The sequence below is a fragment of the Erinaceus europaeus genome, chromosome 5 (genome assembly GCF_950295315.1).
Source record: "Erinaceus europaeus chromosome 5, mEriEur2.1, whole genome shotgun sequence".
In the NCBI taxonomy this organism is placed as follows: domain Eukaryota; kingdom Metazoa; phylum Chordata; class Mammalia; order Eulipotyphla; family Erinaceidae; genus Erinaceus; species Erinaceus europaeus.
This window is the reverse complement of record NC_080166.1, coordinates 57490939-57517200: the sequence shown is the minus strand read 5'-3', so window position 1 is coordinate 57517200 and position 26262 is coordinate 57490939. Positions and strand designations below refer to the sequence as shown.

General features: G+C 43.9%; 1 protein-coding gene across 6 annotated transcripts in view; it reads right to left on the bottom strand.

Moving 5' to 3' along the window:
- The window catches only part of NAV3 (neuron navigator 3), a 666403-nt gene that overhangs the window by 212201 nt on the left and 427940 nt on the right, over positions 1-26262 (bottom strand). For all 6 annotated transcript variants that reach the window (XM_060191355.1, XM_060191352.1, XM_060191353.1 and 3 more), the window contains one exon: positions 14024-14139. In XM_060191355.1, the coding sequence (XP_060047338.1) occupies positions 14024-14139 (116 nt within the window). The remainder of the gene's footprint in view (positions 1-14023; positions 14140-26262) is intronic.

Below are 26262 nucleotides of genomic sequence, written 5' to 3'. Positions count from 1 at the left end.
CCCCTCTCTGTCCTCCCCTCCTCTCTCCATTTCTCTCTGTCCTATACAACAACGGCGATGACACCATAATAACTATAACAATAAAACAACAAGAGCAACAAAAGGGAATAAATAAATAAATATTTTTAAAAAAGAAAAGAAAAGAAAGGACAAAGAGAAAAAGACAGGACCCAAAGCTGTGGCATCACAGGGCAGACACGGAGCCCCGGCAATGCCCGTTGGACCCGCCCAGCACTGACTCACCCAGCAGGTCGGTGTAGAGGACCTGCTCCAAGTCCCCCAGCATGGTGATGATCACCTCCTCATCCAGGTGGGCCGTGCCTTCCCGCAGGCAACTCTCACCCTCCTCCTCTGCCCAGCTCCTGCTCAGGCTGCTCTGCCTGGAGGAGGAAGCATTCTCCTCTTCTTCAGACCTGCTCTCCTCATCACTCTCACCTCCCAGGCCTTTCCCGGACACCCAGGGCTCTCTCCCCTCGCCGCCACCAGTCTGTGGGGCCTGCAGAAAGTTCCAGGCCTCCTTGGGGCCACTGCTGCCGCTGCTGCTGCTGGTGGTGCTGGGATACAAGGACTGCACAGAGCGTGAGAGGAACCTGGACAGAGAGCGCCTGTCTGCATAGTCAGACTCCCTCTGGCTGGTCTTGGCTGCATTCCCGAACCAGTTGGAGATGCGCACAGTGGGTCTCCTCTCCCCCTCGCTGCTGAGGGTGAGACTGGTCAGAGACTTCTGCTTCAGCAGACCGGCCCCCTGCTTCTTCTTCACTTCTTTGCCCCTGAACACCGAGAGTCCAGCTGGCCGCTGCATGGCTAAGTGGACCAGGTCTAGCTTCAAGTTCAAGGCAACTTCACATCAGCTGTCTGTCTGCAACCCAGGGGGGTTGCTAACCAGCCTTAACCAGTCTTAAGCAGCACATGCACTTCGACCCAAAACCCAGGCAGCCTCCAAAGTCCACACATGCCCCCTAATCAGCAGTACTTACAAGCTCGGTGCTAGGATGCAATTGAAGCCAGAAAAATAATAATAATAATAATAAGTAAATAAAGAGTTCAGCAGCTGAAAAAGTAGCTTGCTTCCTTGTCTTTACCCAAGTGCAGGAAGTCTCAGCCCGGTGATAAGTGTTCATTTCCCTCCAACCTCTCTGTGATTCCCCAAATGTGACAGAGCAGAAAAAAAAAAAAAAAAAACACCAGCAATGCCTCTTGCTTTTAAATTTTTCTTTCCCCTCGTCTGCCTCTTTCCCAGCCTTTTTGCAGAGGGACTGAGGTCTGCAGCCCTGGACTCTGGCTCAGCTGACAAGGTGGTGAAAGCCTGCACAGCCTCAGCCTCGGAAGACCTCCCACCACCCCCCCCCCACCCTCCAGCGAAAGCACGAAGCCAGAGATGCCCAGCCCCGCAAGCATGAGCCTCTGGTGGTTTAATATTCCACCTGCATTCTCTCAGATCTATGGCTCTCCCTTGCTGCTGCCGCCGCCACCGCCACCGCCTCTACCACTGCTGCAGTGAGAGTGGATGCTGCTGGCTGCCATGGCAGCCAACAGCCTGCGAGATTAAAGCAGAGGCAGGGACAGGGCAGTGGTCCAGTCAAGAATGCCACAGGTTTCAAAGCCACGCCTGGAATAGATGCTACAGGGCTAGCACTGTCAGGCTATGCTGGGCTTCAGGTTGTGGAAGGCGCGCGCGCAGACACACACACACACACACACACACACACACACACACACACACACCACACAACACACCCCACTGTCCAACACCTGGAATGACAGACTAATTCTCTATCGCTGCAGGCAGCTAAAAAGCAGGCAGATCTGCTCTCCTGAATGCTCCGATCTCTGCTGCTACAAAAGCACAAATCAAATTCAAGAGTGTAAAGGACCAAAAAAAAAAAAAAATGACTATGACACTCTCGGAAGCTCACAGGAAATGCTTCCTTGGGAGAGACTTCCTCTCACTTCTTTAGACCCAAATCCAAGAGCATTCAATACCCAAATTATCTCCTAGAATCCTGCTGTGATGATAAAAGAAAACATTCCTCTGGTGAATGGGGGGGGGGGGGCTTCTCCCAGTATGTTTACTCAAAGCATTTACTTGAAAGTTGAGGTGGCCAGGTGGTGGTGCACCAGGTTGAGTGCAAATGTTACAATGCAGGAGGACCCAGGTTCAAGCCCCCTGGTCCCCACCTGTAGGTGGAAAGCTTCAGGTGAAGCAGGACTGCAGATGTCTCTCTGTCTGTCTGTCTGTCTCTCTCTCTCCTTCCCTCCCTCCCTCTCTTTCTATTACCTCCTACCCTCTTGATTTCTGGCTGTTCTATCCAATAAATAAATAAATGTTGTTTTTTTTTAAAAAAAAAAAAGCCTACATGGCAAGGGAAGAAAAAAAAAAGAAAGTTGATGGCTAAGTGTATATGATAATGACAAGCTATAAAATGCACATTTTCTATTGAGCATTCCCTAGCCTATTTAATAATAATTCTATGCAGAATAATCAGTTCTGTATCTTTAAATATTTTGACAAAAGTAAACAAACAAAAAAATACCAAATGATATATATCTTATACTGATTGTGTATAAACTTACTTACTAGTATTCCAGTGACCTGGAATACTATTAATTTCTTTCTTTCTTTCTTTCTTTTTTTTTTTTTGCCTCCAGGGTTTGCACTACGAATCCACTGGTTCTGGAAGCCATTTTTTCCCATTTTGTTGCCCTTGTTGTTATTATTGTTATTGTTGCTATTGCTGTTGTTGTTGTTGTTGGATAGGACAGAGAGAAATGGAGAGAGGAGGGGGAGACAAGAGTGAGGGAGAGAAAGATAGACACCTGCAGACATACCTCACCACTTGTGAAGCGACTCCCCTGCAGGTGGGGAGCCAGGGGCTGGAACCAGATCCTTACACAGGTCCTTGCACTTCTTGCCATGTGCCCTGCCCCCTCGGATATTATTTTTTAAATGTTTTTGTTTATCTATTATTGGATAGAGATAGAAAGAAATTGGGAGAGGAGGTGGAGCTAGAGAGGGAGAAAGATAGAGAGACACCTACAGCCCTGCTTCACCACTCATGAAGCTTTCCCCCTGCAGGTGGGGACCAGGGGCTTGAACCCCAGCCCCTGCATGCTATAATGCGAGTGCTTACCCAGAAACACCACTGCCTGGCCCCTGGAATACTAATCTTGGTCATGTTTTAAAATACCAATCTGACAGATTAGAGACCATGTGTATCACGGAAAATTAAGGAGAGTATTAAAGGACAGCTTTTCAGGTTTTAAACCCCAAAGCAGTCCATATTAAAGGGAGAAAAGTATAAGAGTATAGAAATGTTTGTGTCATTCCAATTGATATGAATGTCGCTATCATTTCTTGAGCTAATATAGTCACATTCATTCTAATTTCTCACCTTATACTGTTAACTTCCATTGGGAAAAAATGCCAAATACCTTAGTGATATAAATAAGCACTACAATGTATATTCCAAGTACCCTGAAGTATCTTTACATACGATAATAACATACTTGCAATATTGCACTAAAGCAAAGGACTCTGGGAAGGGCGGGGGAGGAAGAAGAGGAAGAAAACTTTGGGGGCCTGATACATAATGAAACTGTATGCATATGTCAGTGACTGCACTATAAAGCACTGACCCTCTCAATTAAAAAAAATAGCATACTTTACAATGCTTACTACCTCTTTGGTCCAGCCTTAAGGTAAATCACCCATATTATACATTCTTTTTAGGCAAATAAATTCAGATATACTCATACATACAGATAAGGAACAGCAATTATCTGTGATAAAATTAGCAATTAAACACTCCAAATAAGTCTGCAAATTGTAAATTTTGATTCTCAGTGCTCCTTTTAAAAATAAGTTGTGCTTAAATAAAATTAAGGGACAAATGAAGAAACTGATAATTATTTTTCTATAATTATATTTCCTTCAGAGAATTTTCATAGAGATAACACGTTACTTTTTAAATGATCAAAGTGTCACCACCCTCTGAGTTCTAAACAGAATATTTGTTGTTGTTTTCATGGATTGCTAGTGTAACTGTGTTTAAGTTATAAAATTTCAAATTTTTTTACATGTATTTCTCTAGTATATTCAAGTGTAGACTCTAATATAGATCCTTTTATTTTTGTTTTTATTTATAAAAAGGAAACACTGACAAAAACCATAGGATAAGAGGGGTATAACTCCACACAATTCCCACCACCAGAACTCCGTATCCCATCACCTCTCCCTTCCTATTCTTTATCCTTCTGGGAGTATTGTGGGATGCAGAAGGTAGAAGGTCTTCCCTGAGCAGAGGACCCCAGAAATGTCTCCTGGAGACCCTCTTCCCCAGAGTCCTGCCTCACTAGGGAAAGAGAGAGACAGGCTGGGAGAATGGATTGACCTGCCAACACACATGTCCAATGGAGACGCAATTATAGATTCATATACACAAAGACAATTCTTATTCTTTAGACATAGCAAAGTATTAACTTTACGCATCTCTAAGTGACAATCAATAAACAGGCCCACCTGTAGGAAGGCAGTTTAGATAAAGCAGCACCCTGCAGGAAGCCAAGAGAAGGCCCAAAGGTGGGGCCAGAAGCATATCTGACACCAGCCTCCCTACCTGACTTGCAAAGGCCATAAACTACAGTGTATTAGGTCCAGGACCCTCACCTCTCCCCAGAGCCCTGCCCCACTAGGGAAAGATAGAAACAGGCTGGGAACATGGATCCACCTATGAATGCCCATGTCCAGCAGAAAAGCAATTACAGAAGCCAGAACTCCCACCTTCTGCTCCCCATAAAGAATTTTGATCCTGGGAGTAGGGCAGTAGCGCAGTGGGTTACGCAAAGCGCAAGGACCAGCATATGGATCCCAGTTTGAGTTCCCGGCTCCCCACCTGCAGGGGAATCGCTTCACAGGCGGTGAAGCAGGTCTGCAGGTGTCTATCTTTCTCTCTTCCTCTCTGTCTTCCCCTGCTCTCTCAATTTCTCTCTGACCTATCCAACAACAAACAACATCAACAACAAATAATAACCACAACAAGGCTACAACAAAGAGGGCAACAAAATGGGGGGAAAAATGGCCTCCAGGAGCAGTGGAATCATAGTGCAGGCACTGAGCCCCAGAAATAACCCCCCCAAAAAATAAGAATTTTGATCCATTCTCTGGGGGAGGGGGATATGACAGGGGAAGATGAGCAGAGGGCTCTAAACTCCAACTCCATCAGGACCTGGAAAGAGAAGAGGAAAAAAGGGAGGGACATTTGGATGTAGTAACAGGTGGAGCTGTGACATTGGGAAGGAAGAGAAGATGGAGCCATAGGGGGAAAATGGGCAAATAAATAAAAAATTTAGACAGATGCCGGGCTAGCATCTGTCTATATTCCTTATAGCATCATTTCCCGACAGTCAGAGAGTTGTAGGAATAATAGTTAATAATAATAGCTATCTACAACCTTAGGAGAACTGTGGTAGCTTACAATGGAGGGATTGGGGACACAGAACTCTGGTGGTGGGAACTTGCAGAGTTGTACCCGTTATCTTGTAATTTTGTCAATCAACATTAAATCACTAATAAAAACAAAAGAAAGAAAGAAAGAAAAGAAAAGAAAAGAAAGAGAAACAGATTGGGGTATGGATTGACCTGCCCATATCCAGCAAAGAAGCAATTACAGAACCCAGAACTCCCACCTTCTGCTCCCCATAAAGAATTTGGGTCCATCCTCCCAGAGGAATAAAGAATAGGGAAGCTTCCAATGGAGGGGATGGGACACGGAACTCTGGTGGTGGGAACTGTGTGGAACTAGACCCCTGTGATCTTAACAATCTTGTTAATCATTATTAAGCCATTAATATTTTTAAAAAATGTAGATGGAGGCAGATATGATACCTAGAAGCAAAGCTAAAGTACATCCCCTGAGGGTCCCACCATATAGTCTCTGAAGAGACTATCAAGCTTGGAAGACCAAGGGCCTCAGGTCTCTGTATCTGTCTTTCCCAGGGGTCTACATGCCTGCCTGCATGCCTTGCTCTTTCTTCTCCTTTTTCTGTCCTTACTTCCTCCCAGTAAATACTCATCTTCTCCCTAAAACATGACTGGTTCTCTTGTGATTCTTCCACACAGAAGTTAGTCATATGCCCCCATGGGAGGAAACTGCGGAGTAGCCCCCTCAACCCCGTTACCTTCCTGCTCTGCCTCGCCACCCCCCATGCCCCAGAATCACATTAATTTTGTCTCTGAGAGTTATCATAAAATATAGTTGCTATGAGGTTCTGAAAAAAGAAAGGCCTTTCAAGTCTCTAGTATAGATAATGATCTAGTGGTTATTTTTTAAAAAAAGATCTAAATTATCTCAGCTTGACTGAACAGACCTTTGCATAGGCAAGGAATGAATGCTGAGGCTGAGTTTCTTCATCTTTAGAACACTCAGGAAAACTTGAAATCGAGCAATCACGTATACAGATCTTAAACACCAGGTAGTGCCTATTACTAGGCCTGATAAGTCAGAAAAACACGTGTATCTGCCAGCTTATCCCCTTGATCCATCTAACATCTTGCTCCAAATTGACTTCTTGAATCAAAGCAATTGTTTTATTACTCTTAAAAATATTTTCCTTATTTATTATTGGAAAGAGTCAGAGAAAAAAAATTGAGAGGAGAAAGGGAGATAGACAGAAAGTCACCTGCAGCCCTGCAGGTGGGGACCAGGGGCTTGAACCTGGGTCCTTGTGCACTGTAATGTGTGCACTTAACCAGATGCGCCACCACCTGGCCTCTAATTGTTTTATTGCTTACTTTAGAGGTGACTTGCACTTTTGTTGATGATTAGGGGGGTCTGTCAATATTTTTTAATTGAAAATATATTCTAAATAAAGATTAAAAAGCACAGGGAAAATAATACACACACACACACACACACACACACACACACACACACTGAAGCAGTGCAGTGTGAAGCTATGTAGGAAAGAAATCTATAACATTTCTTAAATCATTCCAGTGAAATTCACATCTGGCAGAATATCTCAGAGCTTGGTGAAAGGCAGTGTTCCTGCAGGCCAAATTCTTTTTGTCAATAAATGTGAGAATGACACCCCAGCCCAAGTGGCAATATCTAAACAGTCCCTCGCATCAGACTCTACTCGCAGCTTACAGGGTGGGCCATGACTCAGGTGGGGAGACTAGAAGCCAGATGCTTACAAATTCACTGTGGCTAGCTACTCACTGCATTTTCTCTGTGTGGAATGATCTATCATCATCGTCAGAGCAGTAAGTACATCTGGCTGGTGGTTAAGAGGTTATAGAAAATTGAAAGACTTACATGAAGACTTCATTCGACAAATAGCACGTCCTGAGGTTTTTTGTTTTTTCTGTTTCCAGCATACCATCTTGTGAAGTTATCGTGCATTTCTGATGCTTAGCTTCACACCGTGAATTATGCAACACCTAATTTCTACCATCGTTTGAATTACGGATACAAGTGTTTAAATGTTTACTTAATTGATTTATTATCGGATAGAGACAGAGACATTGAGAAGGGTGGGGAAGACAGAAAAAGAGAGAGGCAGAGAGACATCTGCAGCCCTCCCTCACCACTCGTGAAGCTTTCCCCCTGCAAGTGGGGACCAGGAGCTTGATCCCGGGTCCTTGCGCACTGTAATGTGTGCACTCAACTAGGTGCACCACCACTTGGGACCCAGATACATGTTTCCAATTGCCACCAGGGTTATCATTACAGTAGCCACTACAGGGTAATTCACCATTCCTGGTGGCCATTTTTCCCATTTATTTATTTATTTACTTATTTATTTTTAATTAATAAGACAGAGAGAGGGGAGTCGGGTGTAGCGCAGGAGGTTAAGTGCACATGGCGCAAAGCACAAGGACTGGCGTAAAGATCCGGGTTCAAGCCCCACCCCCTGGCTCCCCACCTACAAGGGAGTCGCTTCACAGGCGGTGAAGCAGGTCTGCAGGTATCTTTCTCTCCCCCTCTCTGTCTTCCCCTCCTCTCTCCATTTCTCTCTGTCCTATCCAACAACAATAATAACAACAACAATAAAAAACAAGGGCAACAAAGGGAAAATAAATAAATAAATAAATAAATATAAAAAAATAAGACAGAGAGAAATTGAAAGGAGAGGGGGAGATAGAGAGGGAAAGAGACAGAGAAGGACACACATGAAGCCCTGCTTCACCACTTGTGAAGCTTTCCCCCTGCAGGTGGGGACCCAGGGCTTAAACCCTGGTCAGTACACACTGTAGTGTGTGTGCTTAATCAGGTGCACCACCAACTGGCCCCCAGATACAATGTTTAAATTGCCACCAGTGTTAACACTAGAGCTCAATTCACCATTCCGGGTGGTATTTATTTATTTATTTGTTTGTTTATTTTTGGCCCCCAGGGTTATCACTGGGGCTCAGCACTGGCACTCTGAATGCACTGCTCCTGGAGGCCTTTTTTTTTTTTTTTCCATTTTACTGGAAAGGACAGAGAGAAATTGAGAGAGGAGGGAGAGGCAGTGAGGGAGAGAAACAACTGCAAACCTACTTCACCACTTGTGAAGCTTTCCCCTTGCAGGTGGGGACCTGGGGATTGAACCCAGGTCCTTGGGCATGATAACATGTGTGCTCACCTAGGTGTGCCACTGCCCAGCCCCCAGATATAACATCCAGTGAGTGACCACAAAGATGCAAATGCAAACAGAGGAATTCCTTGGACACTTTTGTAAAGCAAACCCTCTAGCAAAACTATCATGAGGAAATCAAAACCTGTTTCTTCCCATACAGTTCTCAAGCACAAGCACAAAAATGGGATTTTTTTTTCCCTGGCTAACATAAAGTCAAGCGAAGGGAAGAGGGGCACAATTTGCTTAAGCTCAAGGTCTCACTTTTTCTTTCTTTTCTATGGGGAACCTCTCAGGCGTGGACGGGCAGTATAGTCTGTTGCTTAAGCTGATGCACTGCCTCTCCAGCTCTGTCAGTTTTTCTTTCTTCATTTGTTTTTTGTATTTCTTCCTTCTTTTTTTTTAATTAATTTTTAAAAAGAAAACACTGACAAAACCATAGGATAAGAGGGGTACAACTCCACACAGTTCCCACCACCAGATCTCCATATCCCTTCCCCTCCCCTGATAGCTTTCCTATTCTTTATCCCTCTGGGAGTATGGACCCAGGGTCATTATGGGAGCAGAAGGTGGAAGGTCTGGCTTCTGTAATTGCTTCCCCGCTGAACATGGGCATTGACAGGTCCATCCATACTCCCAGCCTGCCTATCAGATCAAATCGATGGGATTTAAAGACAACAATATTTATACCCCTTTCCCATATTTCGGAGCCACTTTCTTCCCTGATCCAGCTTTTGGTCCTTTTTCCAGCCATGACATCTACTCCCCAGACAATAACTTGGATCCACCTGCATATCAGATTTCAGGCTCAGTGAAAAAACAAACAAACAAACAAACTAGTATAGCTACAGGCCCTTTGGAATAGAACTCTATCAGTTTTTCTTTCTTTTTTAAAAAAATTTTTTTTATTATCTTTATTTTCTTATTGGATAGAGACAGCCAGAAATTGAGAGGATGAGAGAGAGAGAGAGAGAGAGAGAGAGAGAGAGAGAGACCTGCAGCCCTGCTTCACCACTTGTGAAGCTTTCCCCATGCAGGTGGGGGCTAGGGGTTTGAACTCAGGTCCTTGTGCACTGTAATATGCATCCTCAACCAAGTGAGCCACCACCCAGCCCCACTCTGTCAGTTTTTTCTGACCTGGGGTTCCTGCCTGCCTGCCTGCCTGCCTGCCTGCACTGGGTTGTTTCACTTGAGCATAAAAGCTTTCTTTTAATCACTTTATGTTTGGGGAGGAGAGAGTCTCTCTTCAAATAGCTTCAGGCTAAGTTCTGTGACTGATTCTGGTTGAGAAGAATTGCTCATGGGTCCATTGCTAGAACAGTCCATGTGTTCCAAAGAGTGTGTGTGTGGGGGGGGGGGGGGCATTTGTTTGTTTGTTTGTTCGTCTTCTGATTTGATCATCCTGGGCCTATTTATCTGAACCACACAGGTGATGGATCTCTGTTTCCTCCAAAGAAAGTCAACGTTCTGTTCTGCCCATTAAGTCAGCAGATGCTAGTCAGACAAGACTATAACAGATGTCAGAGAATGTTTCCACTGAAGTCAAAGGTGTTGAAAGTACAGAGTTCCTGGGCTGGCGAAAGCAACTCACTTGGTGAGTGTACTGCTTTACCAGTATGTGACCCAGACTTCAGCCCCATGTCCACTGTACTGAAGGTAGCTTTGGTGCTGTGGCCTCTCCTCTCTCTCTCTCTCTCTCTCTCTACCTCCCTCCCTCCCTCCCTCACTCTCTCTCTCTCTGACACACACACACACACCCCCCTCCGTCCTTCCTTCTCTATACCTCCTCTATACCTCTATCATATATGTATATAATTTATTACTGGATAGCGGTAGAAATTGAGAGGGGAGGGGGAGATAGAAAGGGAAATAGAGCCCTACAGTCCTGTTTCACCACTCAAGAAGCTTCTCCCCAGCTCTGTCTCTGTCCAATAATAAATAAAACATGAAATATACTAAAATATATATTTAAAAAAATGACAACTCCGAATACCACCCTGTTTAGTTAGGTTCAGCACACACTTTAGAAGTACACGTGTACTCAGTATAGAACAGGTAAAAAACAGGGCCAGGTGGTAGTCCACCTGGTTTGTGTGAGGACCCAGGTTCTAGCCACTGGACCCCACCTGCAGGGGGAAAGCTTCACAAGTGGTGGAGCAGGGCTGCAGGTGTCTCTCTGTCTCTCTCCCTGTCTATCTTCCCACCTCTCCTCTTTATTTCTATCTGTATCTACCCAACAATAAATAAAAGTTTAATAATTTTTAAGTTAATAATGCAAATTTTTTTCTTACAGTATATTCATTGGCACTGCTGAGCCCTCACCTATGTGTGATTTCACCACTCTGGGTTGAATTTTTCAAACAGACAGACAGAACGTGAGAGACAGAGGGATACTGTGCAATCAAAACGTCCTCTCAGTTTTATGGCAATCTCATGTGACACCAGAGCTGAAGAGTGGGTCACTCTCACCGAGAAACACACACCCTACCAAGTGAACTCTCTCTCCAGCCTTGACTTTTAATATTTAGTATCTTTTTTTTTTATCTCCACTTGTACACAGGGGCTGCATTATTAATAAGATAAGACTCTCCAGGCTTTCTCTGGTTCCATTCAACCCAACTGACGGCGCAATGGGGTAAAATTTCAACCTTCAGAAGCACTACTATCATCTTTTCTAGGATTCTTTCTTTCTTTCTTTTTTTTTATAAGATATTATGAAAGCAGGAGAAATCATCAGAGGGAGAGAAAACCAGAATGTAGCTTTGACATATATGATGAGAGAGATAGAACTCAGGACCTCGTGTTTGAAAGTCCACAGTTCCATCTGCAGTACAAACACTGAGAGTGCTGGATTCTTGTCCTGGTTCATTTCTTCAATATTTCTTGTTGGTTTAACCATTTTATATTGTATGTTATGAGGTCACTCTCTCAGTACTTTTCAAATTACTGATCACTCTTGCCTGGATTAACTTGTGTCTAAGTAAGGTAATTAAAGGGTTCACAGTTGTGGAAATTGATAGTATTTTAATCCCTGAGTTGGAGCTCAGTGGCTTAAAAGCCTCTTTTGTTCTTTTTCTTCTCTGTAGGCTATGGGAGCCTGAGGGCTTTTAAACTATAAGTAAGCTTCTTAGCTTAATCACTGACTCCTGACCAAGAGATAAAGCAGGGCAGGGCAGAGCTAATGCAATGATTATGCAGAGAGACTCTCAGCCCCACCGCTAGGCCACCGAGGTATAGATATTCTCCTGAGTTTCCTGGTTAGTTCTCTGTCCCCTGGTGTCAGCACAGGGCCTCCCTGCCACTGCTCCCCTGAGACTCACAGTTGTATTTGGTGAGTCTCAGGGGAGTCCTCTCCTCCCTTTAGCCGTCTTTTTGTTGATGAAACAGACTGGAGGTGGTGTCTCAACTGGTAAACTGCCAGACTGTTACCAGCCACTTAATCTCTCCCTAGGCTCCTCTCTGTCCACCAGCCACACGTGCTCGCACTCACCGGTGATTTGGTGGGTTCCTGAAGTCGTTCTAGTCCTGTCTTGTTGTGGTCCCAGGTGGTCTCCTTTGATATTTCTAGTTGACCAGGGAGGACAATCGAGCCTGCTAAGAATTCTTTTTTTTTTTGGGGGGGGGTAGTTGGTGAGAGGGTCATCAGGGTTATTTCTGAGGCTAGGTGTCTGCATAAACCACTGATTCCTGTTGGATTTTTTTTTCCTATCTTTCCCATTTCTTGGGTAGATAAGTCAGAGAGATAAAGGTAAACAAAAGGAGAGATATCTGCAGCACTGAGCCACCCCCCCCCCATGAAGCTTCCTCTCTGTAGGTGCGAAGGACAAGCTTGAACCTGGGTCCTTGGGGCATGGTAAAGTGTGTGCTTAACTGGGTGTTCCACCACCCAACTCACACAGAATTTCCTCTCTCTCTCTCTCTCTCTCTCTGTTTTGCTTCAAGGGTTATCCCTGGGGCTCAGTACCAGCACCACTGCTCCTGGCAGCCAATTTTTTCATTTTATTGGAAAGGAAAGAGAGAAATCAAGAGGGAAGAGGAAAATAGAGAAGGGAGAGAGGGAGAGAGACACCTACAGACCTGTTTCACCACTTGTGAAGCATCCCCACTGCAGGTGGGGAGCAGGGGCTTGAATTTAAGTCCTCACATGGGTCCTTGCACTTAGTACTATGTGCGGATGCATCATCCCCCTCCCCCAAAGACTTCTTTATAGAGCAAGAAAGATGAACCTAAGCAAAATCCTCAGAGCATCTCACAAGCGCGGGGTGTACACAGTCAGCATTTCCATAAAACACAAGTAGTACAGTCAGATACAGTTGAATAATACATTTTAAAAAGATTTTTTGAAATATTTATTTATTCCCTTTTCTTTTTTGTTGTTATTGTTGTTGTTGTTGTTGTTGTTGTATGAGTGTTGGTATGCATGAGACCCCTTCTGTTTCATTTGGTTTAAATCCCCCCTGCTATCCCCTAACACTATTCTATTTACATAACCACTTCATTCTATTTACATAACCACTGTTAACAAGCACCACCCTCCCTCCAGGGCATTGGTGGTTCAGTGATAGGATTCTCGCCTGCTCCGCCCCCTCCTTGTCACACTCTGATTTTCACCAGTCACTTTTCTCTCCACCCTCTCTATGTCACATCCTGTTTCCACCCTGCTTGGCAAGTATATATAAAGACAGCATTGTGAGTTTTAGAGTACCTTTAGTTTAACTTAGCTTTAGTTTAACTTTAGTTTAACTTAGTTTAACTTTAGTTTAACTTAGCTTTAGTTTAACTTAGCTCGGCTTAAATTGTGCTGCGTCCTGCATGAATAAAGAGATACTGCCTACAGCTCAACCATGAGTCCCTGGTCGTCTGTCTCCCATCAGTGAAGCTCAGCCCGACATTGTAGTTATTATTGATATCGTTGTTGTTGGATAGGACAGAGAGAAATGGAGAGAGGAGGGGAAGACAGAGAAGGGAAGAGAAAGATAGACACCTGCAGACCTGATCCACTGCCTGTGAAGCAACTCCCATGCAGGTGGGGAGCCCGGAGTTTGAACCTGAATCCTTATGCCAGTCGTTGTGCTTTGTGTCACCAGCACTTAACCCGCCGCACTACCGCCTGACTCCCTGTTATAGTTATTCTTGTTGTCATTGGATAGGACAGAGAGAAATTGAGAGATGAGGGGAAGACAGAGAGACACCTGCAGACCTGCTTCACTGCCTGGGAAACAACTCCCCTGCAGGTGGGAAGCCAGCTGCTCGAACCGGGATCCTTACTCTGGTGGTTGTGCTTTGTGCCACCTGCGCTTAACTCACAGCACTACCACCCAATGCCCTGAATAATACATTTTTGTATCATGGAGAGACTGCAGCCATTCTGAGGCCGAATCTGCCTGTCCCTTAAGCTACTTACCAGATATTTCCTCTAGGCACTGCTTGGCAGTCTTACTGTAAGACAAATCCATTTTCGTGGGGCTGGTGCAGGCATCGGTGGATGGCAAAGGAGTGCCTTCATTTTCTGATTGTGCTCTGAAATCAACCAAGAAGAGAGAAAATATACAGTCTTTGCCATCACCAGGGACTCTCCACAGTTCTCTAGAAGGGGTAGAACTCACTGGACAGTTGCTCTCTTGAGACAGCCATGCAAATGTCGCTTCCTGACTGGAGGACTCCAATGTCCTCTGTCTATAGAGAAATTTCATGACCTTCTGTCTATTGCGACTCAAGTAGGAAGGAGGTTGGAAGTCAGCTCTTCAGTGTGAGCTCTTGAGACTGCTAACAGCTGGTTTCATTTTAAGGGGGAAAAGACTTGGAAAGATTCAACATTTTTTCTGGGGTTTTAGCGAGTCTTGTCAAAGTGTGTGTGTGTGTGTGTGTGTGTTTACTGAATAGAGACAGAGAGGTTGAGGGGAGAGGGAGAGATAGAGATGGGGAAGAAAGTGAGACATTTGCAGCCCTGAATCACTATTCATGAAGGTTCCCCCTTCAGGTGGGACCTGAGTGTTTGAACGCACGTGTTTTACATGGAAATGTGTATACTCAAGCCAAAATTGTATTCTCATAATAATTAAAAATCTACTTCTCATTCTCTCTCTCTCTCTCTTTCTCTCCTTCTCCCCCTCCCTCTCTCTCCCTCTCTCTCCTTCTCCATCCCTCCCTCCCTCCTTAGGTGGGTGGTCTGCCATCATGTGAGTAAGGGCTCTCAGGCCCTTTTCCCTATCTATCTATCTATCTATCTATCTATCTATCTATCTATCTATCTATCTCCTTCCCTCCCTCCCTCCCTAGGTGGGTCTGCTATCATGTGAGTAAAGGCTCTCAGATTTTCTTCTCTCTCTCTCTCTCTCTTCCTCTCTCTCTCCCCACATGTACTCCAACATGTGAGTGCTCTCAATTTTCCTGAATAAAGTTTAAAATTCCTAAGGGTCAGGAAGTGAAGCACCTAGTTAAGCACACACACATTACAGTGTGCAAGGTAGAGACCAGGGGTTTGAGTCTGGGTCCTTGTACACTATAATGTGATTGTTTAACCAGGTATACCACCACCTGACCTCCATAATCCTTCCAGATGCAGCTTGAGGACTGATGTATATGCTATTCAAACCTCCACACCCTAGAAATATCCATAGCATGGACTAAGATACTGACAAAAAGAACACAACATAGGATGAAACAAAAATCTGTTAAGCAGTGACCATAAAATAGCATCTTTGATGGGAAAGGTATGGAGGGAAACTTGGTACATTGGTTTGTGTGTGGGTTTGGAGGTAAAACTAGGTTCTTTCACTAAGCAACTAATAGCTAATTTGACCTTGCTGAGTGATGTTACCTCTCAGAACCTTAACTTGCTCATTTCCAAAAGCAAAGACAAATATATTTCTGTGAGAATATGAGGTCAATTGTGCACAAAACCATAGTTGCCTCTATTTTTTTTGCCTCCAGGGTTACAAATCCACTGCTCCCCTCCCCATTTTATTGGATAGGTCAAGAGAGAAATTGAGAGAGGAGGGGGAGATAGAGAGAGAGAGGGAGAAAGATACACACCTGCAGACCTAATTCACCACTTGTGAAGCATCGCTCCTGTAAGTAAGGAGTGGGGACTTGAACCCGGGTCCTTGTGTATGTCATTGCGCTTAGTACTATGTGTGCTTAACTGGGTGTACCATTGCCCAGATCCCAAAGCCATAGTTACAAAGACAGCAGCAACAACAGCAAATTCACCTGGTCAAACTATGAGCTCAAGGGCTATTATTGCCAAAATTCTGAAAAGGTGTTCTCTGGAGACATGTGGGCCAGACAGTGGTGAACTTGGTTGACACACATAGCAGTGCTCAAGGAGCTGGGTTCAAACCCCTGCTCCCAACTGCAGTGGGGAACTTTCACAAGTGGTGAAGAAGGACTGTAGGGCTCTGTCTCACCTCACCTCCGTCTCCCCTCTCAATTCTCCTTGTCCTATCAAATATAACAATAAAATAAAATAAATGAAACAACAGCAAAGCAAAATCAAATAAAAGGTGGGCAATGTACCGCCTCTCAGTGCAATCTTGCCTTCTCTGGCCCCCAGTTTCTCCAATGCTGTCCACAGTCTTTCCCCCTTTCATCTCTTTTTTTGTTCCCCTCTCAAATATTTTATTGGTATTTTTTTTTAAATGAGAGAGATACAGAGAAAAACACCAGAACACTGTTTAGCTCTGACTTGTGGTGCTAGGGATTGTATCTGGGAGCTTGGAACCTCAGGCATAAAAGTCTTTTGCAGAACCATTGTGCTATTCCCCTAGCCCTGAACTTTATTATTTACTTATTTCTTTTTATTATTTTTGGTTTTCTTAGTAGAGCACTGCTCAGCTCTCGCTTATGGTGGTTCAGGGGATTGAACCTGGGAGCTTGGAGCCTCAGGCATGAAAGTCTTTTGCAGAACCATTATGCTGTCTCCCCAACCCCATACTCATCTCTTAAAGACCACAGCAGGCCAGGCTCACTGGACATCCCTGATGTGTTCCTTAGACTGCTGCCTCTGAATGAAGGGAGAAAGAGCTAGCGAAGGGGGTTTCTTTCTCGCTGAAGCAGTTTCCAAGATGAGTTTGCAATGAGAGCCAGGGCCCTGGGAGGGTTGGGGAGGTGGGGAACTTATTGGCTGCCTTCCAGAAAGCACCAGCAAAGCACAATGCCTCAGTGCACTGGCTCTGAGCCAGGGTCTACTCATCATCCTGCCTGGTTAGTCATCACAGACAGCTCTCTCACAAACAGAATTATAAGAAACAGTTCATGGAGATAACCGCCTAAAAGCCCTGTGTCCATTGGTTTTTGTTTGTTTGTTTTTTAAAAAACCATGTATTTTATTATTTTTAACTTTATTTGATAGGACAAAGAGAAATTTAGAGGGGAAAAGGGAAATGGTGGTGGTGGTGGGGGGGAGACATCTGTAGACCTGCTTCACCGCTCCTGAAGCTTTCCCATGTGGGTGGGGACCAGGGGCTTGAACCTGGGTCCTTGTGCACTGTAACATGCGCACTCAACTGAGTGTACCACCACTAGTCCCCTAGACTCAGATTTAAATTTTAGCCTCCAGAGATATAATCAATGTGAACTGGTCAAAAAATTAACTTGATGTAAACGATCATAGAAGTTCAGATAAAATCTCTGAAGACGACTGATATGTTCTCTATTTTTTCTGCATGTTTTTTTTTTCTTCAACTCATGAACCATTTTATGAAGACTTTAATGAATTCTATGAGCAGAAAGATACAGTTTGGACAAGCATGGCAAATACTGCAGTGGCGTCTCTCACTACTACAAAATCTGATAGTACATTTCTCTCAGACTGACTGGAAAAACAGAAGGAGTGAATCATATGATGTCCTTTAAAAACATTCAGAAGACACAACTCTATGCTGATCACTTTAACATATAGTAAGACGCAGTTGGGAAAAAGGAAGGAAGAGGAGAAAGAGGAGGAGGAAGAGGAGAAGGAGAAAGGAGGAGGAGAAGGAGGAGGACAAGAAGAAAGAGAAGGAGGAGGACAAGGAAGAGGAGAAGAAGCGGGAGGAGAAGGAGAAGGGAAAAGAGAAGGAGGAGGAGGAGAAAAAGGAGAAGGAGGAAGAGGAGCAGAAGAAAGTGGAGGAGGAGAAGGAGAAGGAGGAAAAGAAAGTGGAGGATGAGGAGAAGAAGAAAGTGGAGGAGGAGGAAGAAAAGAAGACTGAGCAGGAAATGAAGGAAGAGAAGGAGGAGGAGGAAGAGAAAGAGAAGGAGATGAAGGAAAAGAAGAAAAAGGAAAAGGAGGAGGAGGAGGAGAAGAAGAAGGAGAAACACTTAACCTTTTTAGAGTTCTACTAAGCTAGGAAGCTACCTAGTGTCTGTTAATTCACAATGATTAAATGTCTAGTCCGGAGTGGGTGTATTGCACCAAAGTAAAAGACTCTGGTATGGAGTGTAGGGTTCAGGTCCTGGAACATGATGGCAGAGGAAGACCTAGTGGGGGTTGTACTGTTATGTGGAAAGCTGCGAAATGTGATGCATGTACTAACTATTGTGTTTACTGTCGACTGTAAACCATTAATGCCCCAATAAAATATATTTTTAAAAAAGTCCAGTCTTCACCAAGGATAAACACAAATGTCAATTTTAGTTCATATGTGCCCAAAGTATGACACCTGTAGTTTGACCAGTAGGCTTATTACTTTGATTTTGGGACAATCCTATAGTTACAGACTGGCTGCTTACTTTCCACCCCAAACACAATTACATTTATTTGTTAATATGTACTCTTCAACCCGGCAGCAGTGGAGGTGAGGAGGCGATGAGGGTGTGGCACTCATGAAAGGGATTAGTGCCCTTGGACCTGAAAGAGACCCCAGAGGTTGTCCTTGTCTTCTCTGTGAAGAAAGGAAGTAGGCCCTTAGCAGATAAATCTGCCAGCTCTTTGCTCCTGAATTTCCTAACCTCCAGAAAGGTGAGCAATAAAGGGTTTTGTTTGTTTGTTTGTTTTAGCCGGCTAGTCCTTTTCTTTTCTTTTCTTTCTTTTCTTTCTTTCTCTCTCTCTCTCTCTCTCTTTTTTTTTTACAGTATCTAGAATTGATCAAGACAGCTCTCATGTAGTTGAATTAAACTTTAATGACTAGGATCAGGGGAGAAAGCACAGTTGTTTCTGTAATGGGCTTCCACAATTGAGGTCCCTGGGGCTCCAATTTCAATCCCCAATACCATCCTACACCAGAGTTGAGTAATTCTCTGATAATAAACCAGGAGACTCTTTAAGTTCTACTTGAACCTGGATGCCCATGGTACAGGCAAATATCAGTACAGTCACGGCTCTCTTGGAATATACCTAAAACAGACTTCCTAGCTTCTTCCAACCTGAAGACCTCAGATCTCACCTGCTATACTCTTCCCTTTACGTTTCTGTTTATTAAACAATTTGTTCTGCTTTATATCTTAATGCTTTTCGCCCACCAAGTTGCAGATGCTACCATGAAGATATCTGACTTCCCTGGGCAGATGACCTTACCAATGTGTCCTGGAACCCCTCCTGTCCAGAGTCCTGCCCCACTAGGGAAAGATAGAAACAGGATTGGGGGTGGGGTGGGGTGGGGAGGAGAGTCCGGTGATAGCGCAGCAGGTTAAACACACATGACAGGAAGCCAAGGAACCCAAATAAAGATCCTGGTTCAAGCCTCTGGGCTCTCCACCTGCAGGGGAGTGGCTTCACAAGCGGTGAAGCAGGTCTGCAGGTGTCTATCTTTCTCTCCTCCTCTCTGTCTGTCCTCCTCTTGCCATTTCTCTCTGTCCTATCCAGCAGCATCAATGAAAACAATAACAACAACAACAGGGGCTGTAATAACTAGGGCAACAACAAAAAAAAAAAGGAAAAAAATGTCCTCCAGGAGCAGTGGATTCGTGGTGCAGACACCAAGCCCCAATGATAACCCTGGAAGCAAAAAAGAAAGAAAGAAAGAAAGAAAGAAAGAAAGAAAGAAAGAAAGAAAGAAAGAGAGAGAGGCTGGGAGTATGGATCCACCTGCCAACATCCAGCAGAGAAGCAATTACAGAAGCCAGACCTCCTACCTTCTGCTCCCCATAAAGAATTTGGGTCCATACTCCCAGAGGCATAAAGAATAGGGAAGCTTCGAATGGAGAGAATGGGACACAGAACTGGTGGTGGGAACTGTGTGAAACTGTACCCCTCTTATAGGACAATCTTGTCATTCATTACTAAATCAACAACAAAAAAAAAATTAAAGAAAGTGTATTCTATTACACACTTTGCTATAGCTCAATTCTATCCAAAAAACTATAAGCATTGAATATACTGTACTCCATTTAATATTTTCTTAGCTAACAGGTAGCTCAGCTACTAAGCCAATAATAAGTAGTATATATTTATTTTTTAATTTCTTTATTGAGGAAATCCCTGGTGATTCCCTCAATAAAGAAACTGTGATATTATACTAACCAAATGAACAGTCTGATACCAACAAAATGTGAGATATCAATATTGTATGACACCTGATAGGATCACACACAGAGAGACAGACAGACAGACACACACACACACATATTATGACAGGTAATGAAAGGCCAAAGAATTGCTTCAAGTTGAAGAATATTAAAAAAATACCACTGTCCTGGATTATTAAAAGCAATGTCATCAGGATAAGTAAGCTTTCTAAGTGATCTGAATAAAGTGGATATGAAGTCCTCTGCATCAGTCTTGCAAATTTTCTGTGATTAAACCGTTTTTTTTTTTTTTGCCCCTGTGGGCAGGGGGAGACAGCATAATGATTATGCAAAAGACTTTTCCTGCCCAAGGGTCTGCAGTCCCATATCAGTCCCCAGCACCACCATCAGCCTGAGTTGAGCAGTGCTCTGGTTTCTCTTTCTCTCTGTATCTCTTTCTCATTGGAAAAAATGAATAAATAAATACAATATGGATTGGAAAACTGCTTTTTCCAAGAGAAATTTGAAAAGATCAAAAAAAAAAAAAAGCCGCCGTGGTTTGACTTGGCCCCTGAGAGTGCCTGTCTTACATCAACTCCAGAAAAAGTTGGCTATAAAGCTTATGCATGAGTCTCCATTGTTCTCTTGGTAGAGCAAACACTATGCTCAGTGACCAGAGTTCAAGCTCCCATACCTATCTAGAAGGGAGAAGCTTCTTGAGCAATGGGATAGTCTTGCAGATCTCTCTCTCTCTCTTCCTCTCTCTCTCTCTCTCTCCCCCACCCTCTATTTCTCTGTATGAGAAAAAAGACCGGTAGTTGGGCAGTTGCGCAGCAGGTTAAGCGCACGTGGCACAAAGCACAAGGACCGGTGTACGAGCCCCCGGCTCCCTGCCTGCAGGGGAATCACTTCACAGGTGGTGAAGCAGGTCTGCAGGTGTCTATCTTTCTCTCCCCCTCTCTGTATTCCTCTCCTATCTCCATTTCTTTCTGTCCTATCCAACAACAACAACATCAACGACAGCAACAATAAAAAACAACAAGGGCAACAAAAGGGAAAATAAATTAATTTTTAAAAAAAGATCACTGGGATGGAGCTATAGAGTTTCTCAGGGGCCGGGTGGTGGGTGGCACATTGGATTAAGTGCCCATATACTAAGCACAAGAACTTGTGCAAGGATCCAAGTTTGAGCCCACAGCTCTCTATCTCTCCCTCCTCTCTCATTTTCTCTGTCTCTATCCAATAAAATGTGAAAAAATGGCCACCAGGAGCAGTGGATTTGTAGTGCAGGCACTGAGCCCCAGTGATAACCCCAGAAGCTAGAGAGAGAGAGAGAGAGAGAGAGAGAGAGACCCCGCAGGCACCGAGCTCCATCAATAAGCCTGTATTAATATTGCTGTGTGAAGTGGTAGTCTAAACTGCTAGGTTTGTGATGGTACTTATCAAACCTAGGAAAAGACCAAGCACCCAGGAAATCAGCAGTAATGCTCAGCTCTCAACAAACAACAATGGTGGCATCATCTGTGACACTGTCGCTGCAGGTTTCTCAAAGACTTTATTTGCATGAAGGTATCATGTTCTCCACTTCATTGTTGTTATGTAGGACAGAGAGAAATGGAGAGACGAGGGGAAGACAGAGAGGGGGAGAGAAAGACAGACACCTGCAGACCTGCTTCACCGCCTGTGAAGCGACTCCTCTGCAGGTGGGGAGTCAGGGGCTCAAACCGGGATCCTTATGCTGGTCCTTGCGCTTTGCTTTGTGCCACCTGCACTTAACCCACTGCGCTACCACCCAAGTCCCAAGCCAGCAGTTCTAAAGCTAGTGTTTTTATATTCTTTGTCTTTTAGGACCTAGTATAGTCAAGTGTCCACATTATACATCATTTTTAAATTGTTTACTTATTTATTATTGGAGAGAGACAGAGATTGAGAGGGCAGTGGAAAGACAGAAAGGGAGAGAGAGAGAGACACCTGCTGCCCTGCTTCATCCCTCCTGAAGCTTACCCCCTCAGGTGAGGACTGGGGGCTCGAACCCGGGCCCATGCACATTTTAACATGTGTACTCAACCAGGTGTACCACCACCTGGTCCCGGAAGAATAATCCTACATGAGGATCAGGGAGGCACTTTTATCTGAAGCTGTGAAGGTGCTAAGACAATCCTCTTTGAACTCTGGGCAAGGAAAACCAACAAGCTGAATGCATACACAGACAGCATGAATGGTAGACACCCAGATCAGAAAGTGAATTGTAGAATTTGTGCCGATTCTGGTCTTTTCACCCCTTTTGTTACTGCTTATCAACACTACCCTCAATTCCAGACTTAAAAAGGAAACCTATCGAAAGTCCCTTGCTGTGGTTCCTCCTGTCCTGATCTCTCCAGTGACACTTATAACGAAGTAGTTTTCTGCAAAGGCTTCCCAAGGGTGTTCCGCATAGCCCCCACGACTATCCTCCTGTCTAGTAATTTCTGCTCCATCCAGGCTTTTTGTTTCAGGTGAACAGACTCAGGTGTGCACGGCCTTGCTTAGCGTGTGTTTATGCTGCTCCTGCAGCGGGGTATCTCCACCCTGTGCTCTTCCCTTTCTCAATGCTCAAATCTCACCTCTTTTTCAGAGCTCAGCTCAAGTGCCACTTTTCCTGATTACAACAGCTAAAAATAATTCTGTCCCCTCCCTGCCTCTTTTTTTGGATGTTTTAGCGCACCAAATCTGGTTCACTGCTGGGAAGCTTTCTATTCCTAGTGGAATCTTTTATCAAGCTCTTTTCTTCTAGCGTTTTCCCTTTCCTTTCTTTTAATTTTATTAGAGATTTAATAATTATGACAAGACTGTAAGATCACAGGGGTACAATTCCACACAGTTCCCACCACCAGAGTTCCATGTCCCATCCCCTCCATTGGAAGCTTCCCTATTCTTTATCCCTCTGGGAGCATGGACCCAAATTCTCTATGGGGTGCAGAAGGTGGGAGTTCTGGTTTCTGTAATTGCTTCTCTGCTGGACTTGGATGTTGGCAGGTAGATCCATAACCCCAGCCAGAGCCTTGCTCAGCTCTGGCTTATGGAGGTGTGGGGGATTGAACCTGGGACAATGGAGCCTAAGTCATGAGAATCTCGTTGCATAACCATTATGCTATCTTCCTTTTCCCTGGCTTTTTCCTTCTATGTCATGATCAATGGAAAGTCTACGAAGTATTGGGTCTAAGAACATTTAACCCTCCCTGGTGTTTTATAGAGATTTTCTTTTTTACAAATATTTATTTATTTATTCCCTTTTGTTGCCCTTGTTGTTTTATTGTTGTAGTTCTTACTGTTGTTGTTACTGATATCGTTGTTGGATAGGACAGAGAGAAATGTAGAGAGGAGGGGAAGACAGAGTAGGGGAGAGAAAGACAGACACCAGCAGACCTGCTTCACCGCTTGTGAAGCGACTCCCCTGCAGGTGGGGAGCCAGGGCTTGAACCAGGATCCTTCTGCTGGTCCTTGTGCTTTGTGCCACATGCGCTTAACGTGCTGCGCCACTACCCAATTCCCTATAGGTAGTCATTGACACAAGAAGAAACTAAGAAAATAGAGTGAATGCCTTAAAAAAGGAGCTATCATTTCATTTCTAAATATTTTAAGTCTGTTTATCTTCTTCTAAGCACTTCTGTTCATAGGAAGAAAGAGACTTCCAGAATAATTTATATCCTTTTGTATATTTCGACAGTGTGTGTGTTTTTCTAGTAATGAGATTTCATCTAGCAGGGTTTTTTTTTTTTAAATATTTTGGTGGCTATGACAGGGAAGTTTTTTTTTTTTTTTTTTGCCTCCAGGGTTATTGCTGGAGCTCAGTGCCAGCACTAAGAATCCGCTGCTCCTGGAGGCCATTTTTTCCATTTTTTGTTGCGCTTGTGGTGGTTTTTTATTTTTATTGTTACCATTGCTGTCCTTGTTGTTGGATAAGACAGAGAGAAATTGAGAGAGGAGGGGAAGAAAAAGATGGGGGGGTAGAGAAAGATAGACACCTGCAGACCTGCTACACTGCTTGTGAGGTGACCTCCCCCCACCGCAGGTGGGGAGCTGGGGGCTGGAACCAGGAACCTTAAGCTGTTGCTTGAGTTTCATACCATGTGTGCTTAACCTGCTGTGTTACTGACCAGCCCCCAGGGAAGCTCTTTCGAAAGTTATTGTACTATTAAAACACACACACACACACACACACACACACACACACACACACACACACCTCCTGCCCTGCTCTCAGGAAGCTGAAGATTAACTCTACAACAGGAAGTGGTTGACATCACATGTGCTTTTCTGTAACTATGATATTAATGAATGCAGAGAATAATGAGAACCTCTAAAAAAGATGACTGCGGGGTGTGTGCACAGTCAAGTCCAGGACAAATGTTCCACTGAACGAGGTGTTTGCAGGTGATTCTGCAAGGAGGTAGCAAGTGAACACAGATCCCTTGAGAAGGAGCCCGCTGCGATCAAGAAAAGTGTTCAGTTGTCACAAGCAGAAAGAATACATGTGACAGGGAGTCAGGCGGTAGCGCAGGGGGTTAAGCGCAGGTGGTGCGAAGCTAAAGGACCTGTGTAAGGATCCCGGTTTGGGCCCCCAGCTCCCCACCTGTAGGGAAGTCGCTTCACAGGCGGTGAAGCAGGTCCGCAGGTGTCTGTCTTTCTCTCCCCCTCTCTGTCTTCCCCTCCTCTCTCCATTCCTCTCCATCCTATCCAACAACGACAACATCAATAACAACAACAATATTAACCACAACAATAAAACAACAAGGGCAACATAATGGGAATAAATACATATTAAAAAATATTCAAGACTACTTTCAACACACTGTGATGATAAATGAGTTTGAAAAATTACTAGAGAGTATCCTCTCATTTAGAAAGAAAGACTAAGCTAAAATCTATTAACTTTCTTTTTCTTTTCTTTTTTTTTTAAGATTTTATTTATTTACTAAAGAGAAAGATAGGAGGGGAGAGAAAAAGAACCAGATATCATCCTGGTACATGTGCTGTTGGGAATTGAACTCAGGACCTCATGCTTGAGCATCCAATGCTTCATTCACTGTGCCACCTCTTGGACCACAAAAATCTCTTAAGCTTCCAAACCCAATGCTATATATATATATACAGGACCCTGGGCATTCAGTGTGCAAGGAAGATTACCATGGATCATATGCTAGACACTCAGAAGGAATAAAACATAACCTAAAATACTCAAAATCAAAGTAGATTTCAAAAATGGGGAAAGTTCAGGGAGTTAGGCGGTAGTGCAGAGGGTTAAGCACACATGGCACAAAGCGCAAGGACCGGTGTAAGGATCCCGGTTCTACCCCCCCGGCTCCCCACCTGCTAGAAAGTCTCTTTACAGGTGGTGAAGCAGGTCTGCAGGTGTCTGTCTTTCTCTTCCCCTCTCTATTTTCCCCTCCTCTCTCCATTTCTCTCTGTCCTATCCTACAGCGAAGACAACAATAATAACTACAACAATAAAACAACAAGGGCAACAAAAGAGAATAAATAAATAAATAAATAAATATCAAAAAATAGGGAAAGTTCATCTTTCAGCCAGTCATCTTCCCATGGTCTAGAGGAAAATTATTTTTCAATTGTAAATATATTTCTACTTAAACATACCTAAATAACAATGCATAGAATCACGTTAAATTTATAGTATTTGAAAGCAATTCAGCACTTCCCAGCATCAGACTGAAAACTAGAACAATCATTTCTCCAGTGAGAATTTTCCTAGAAAGATTCCCTTCGGTATTTCTCTAAGAAAGATCTGGGGAGGAAAGGAAGGCAAGCTGTCACAGAGAAGGGTTTGGGCTCCAAGGCATACTTATGCCGACGTTGTGAGTTTAAGATTATCACTGTTCCGAACTAAAATAAAATCTCTGCTTCTTCCTCTCAAGGAAGTTGGAGTCAGTGTTTCTTTTTTGAGACTTTACCATAAGTTCTATATCTGTCTGTTTGTTTATTTATTTATTTATTTATTTATTTATTTATTTATTTATTTATTTATCTGCCTCCAGGATTACCACTGGGGCTCGGTGCCTATCCTATGAAATAACTGCTCCTGGAGGCCATTTTCTCCATTTTGTTGTTCATGTTATTGTTGTTATTGCTGTTGTTGTTGGATAGGACAGAGAAAAATTGAAAGAGGAAGGGAAGACAGAGGGGGGAGAGAAAGACAGACACCTGCTTCACCGCTTGTAAAAT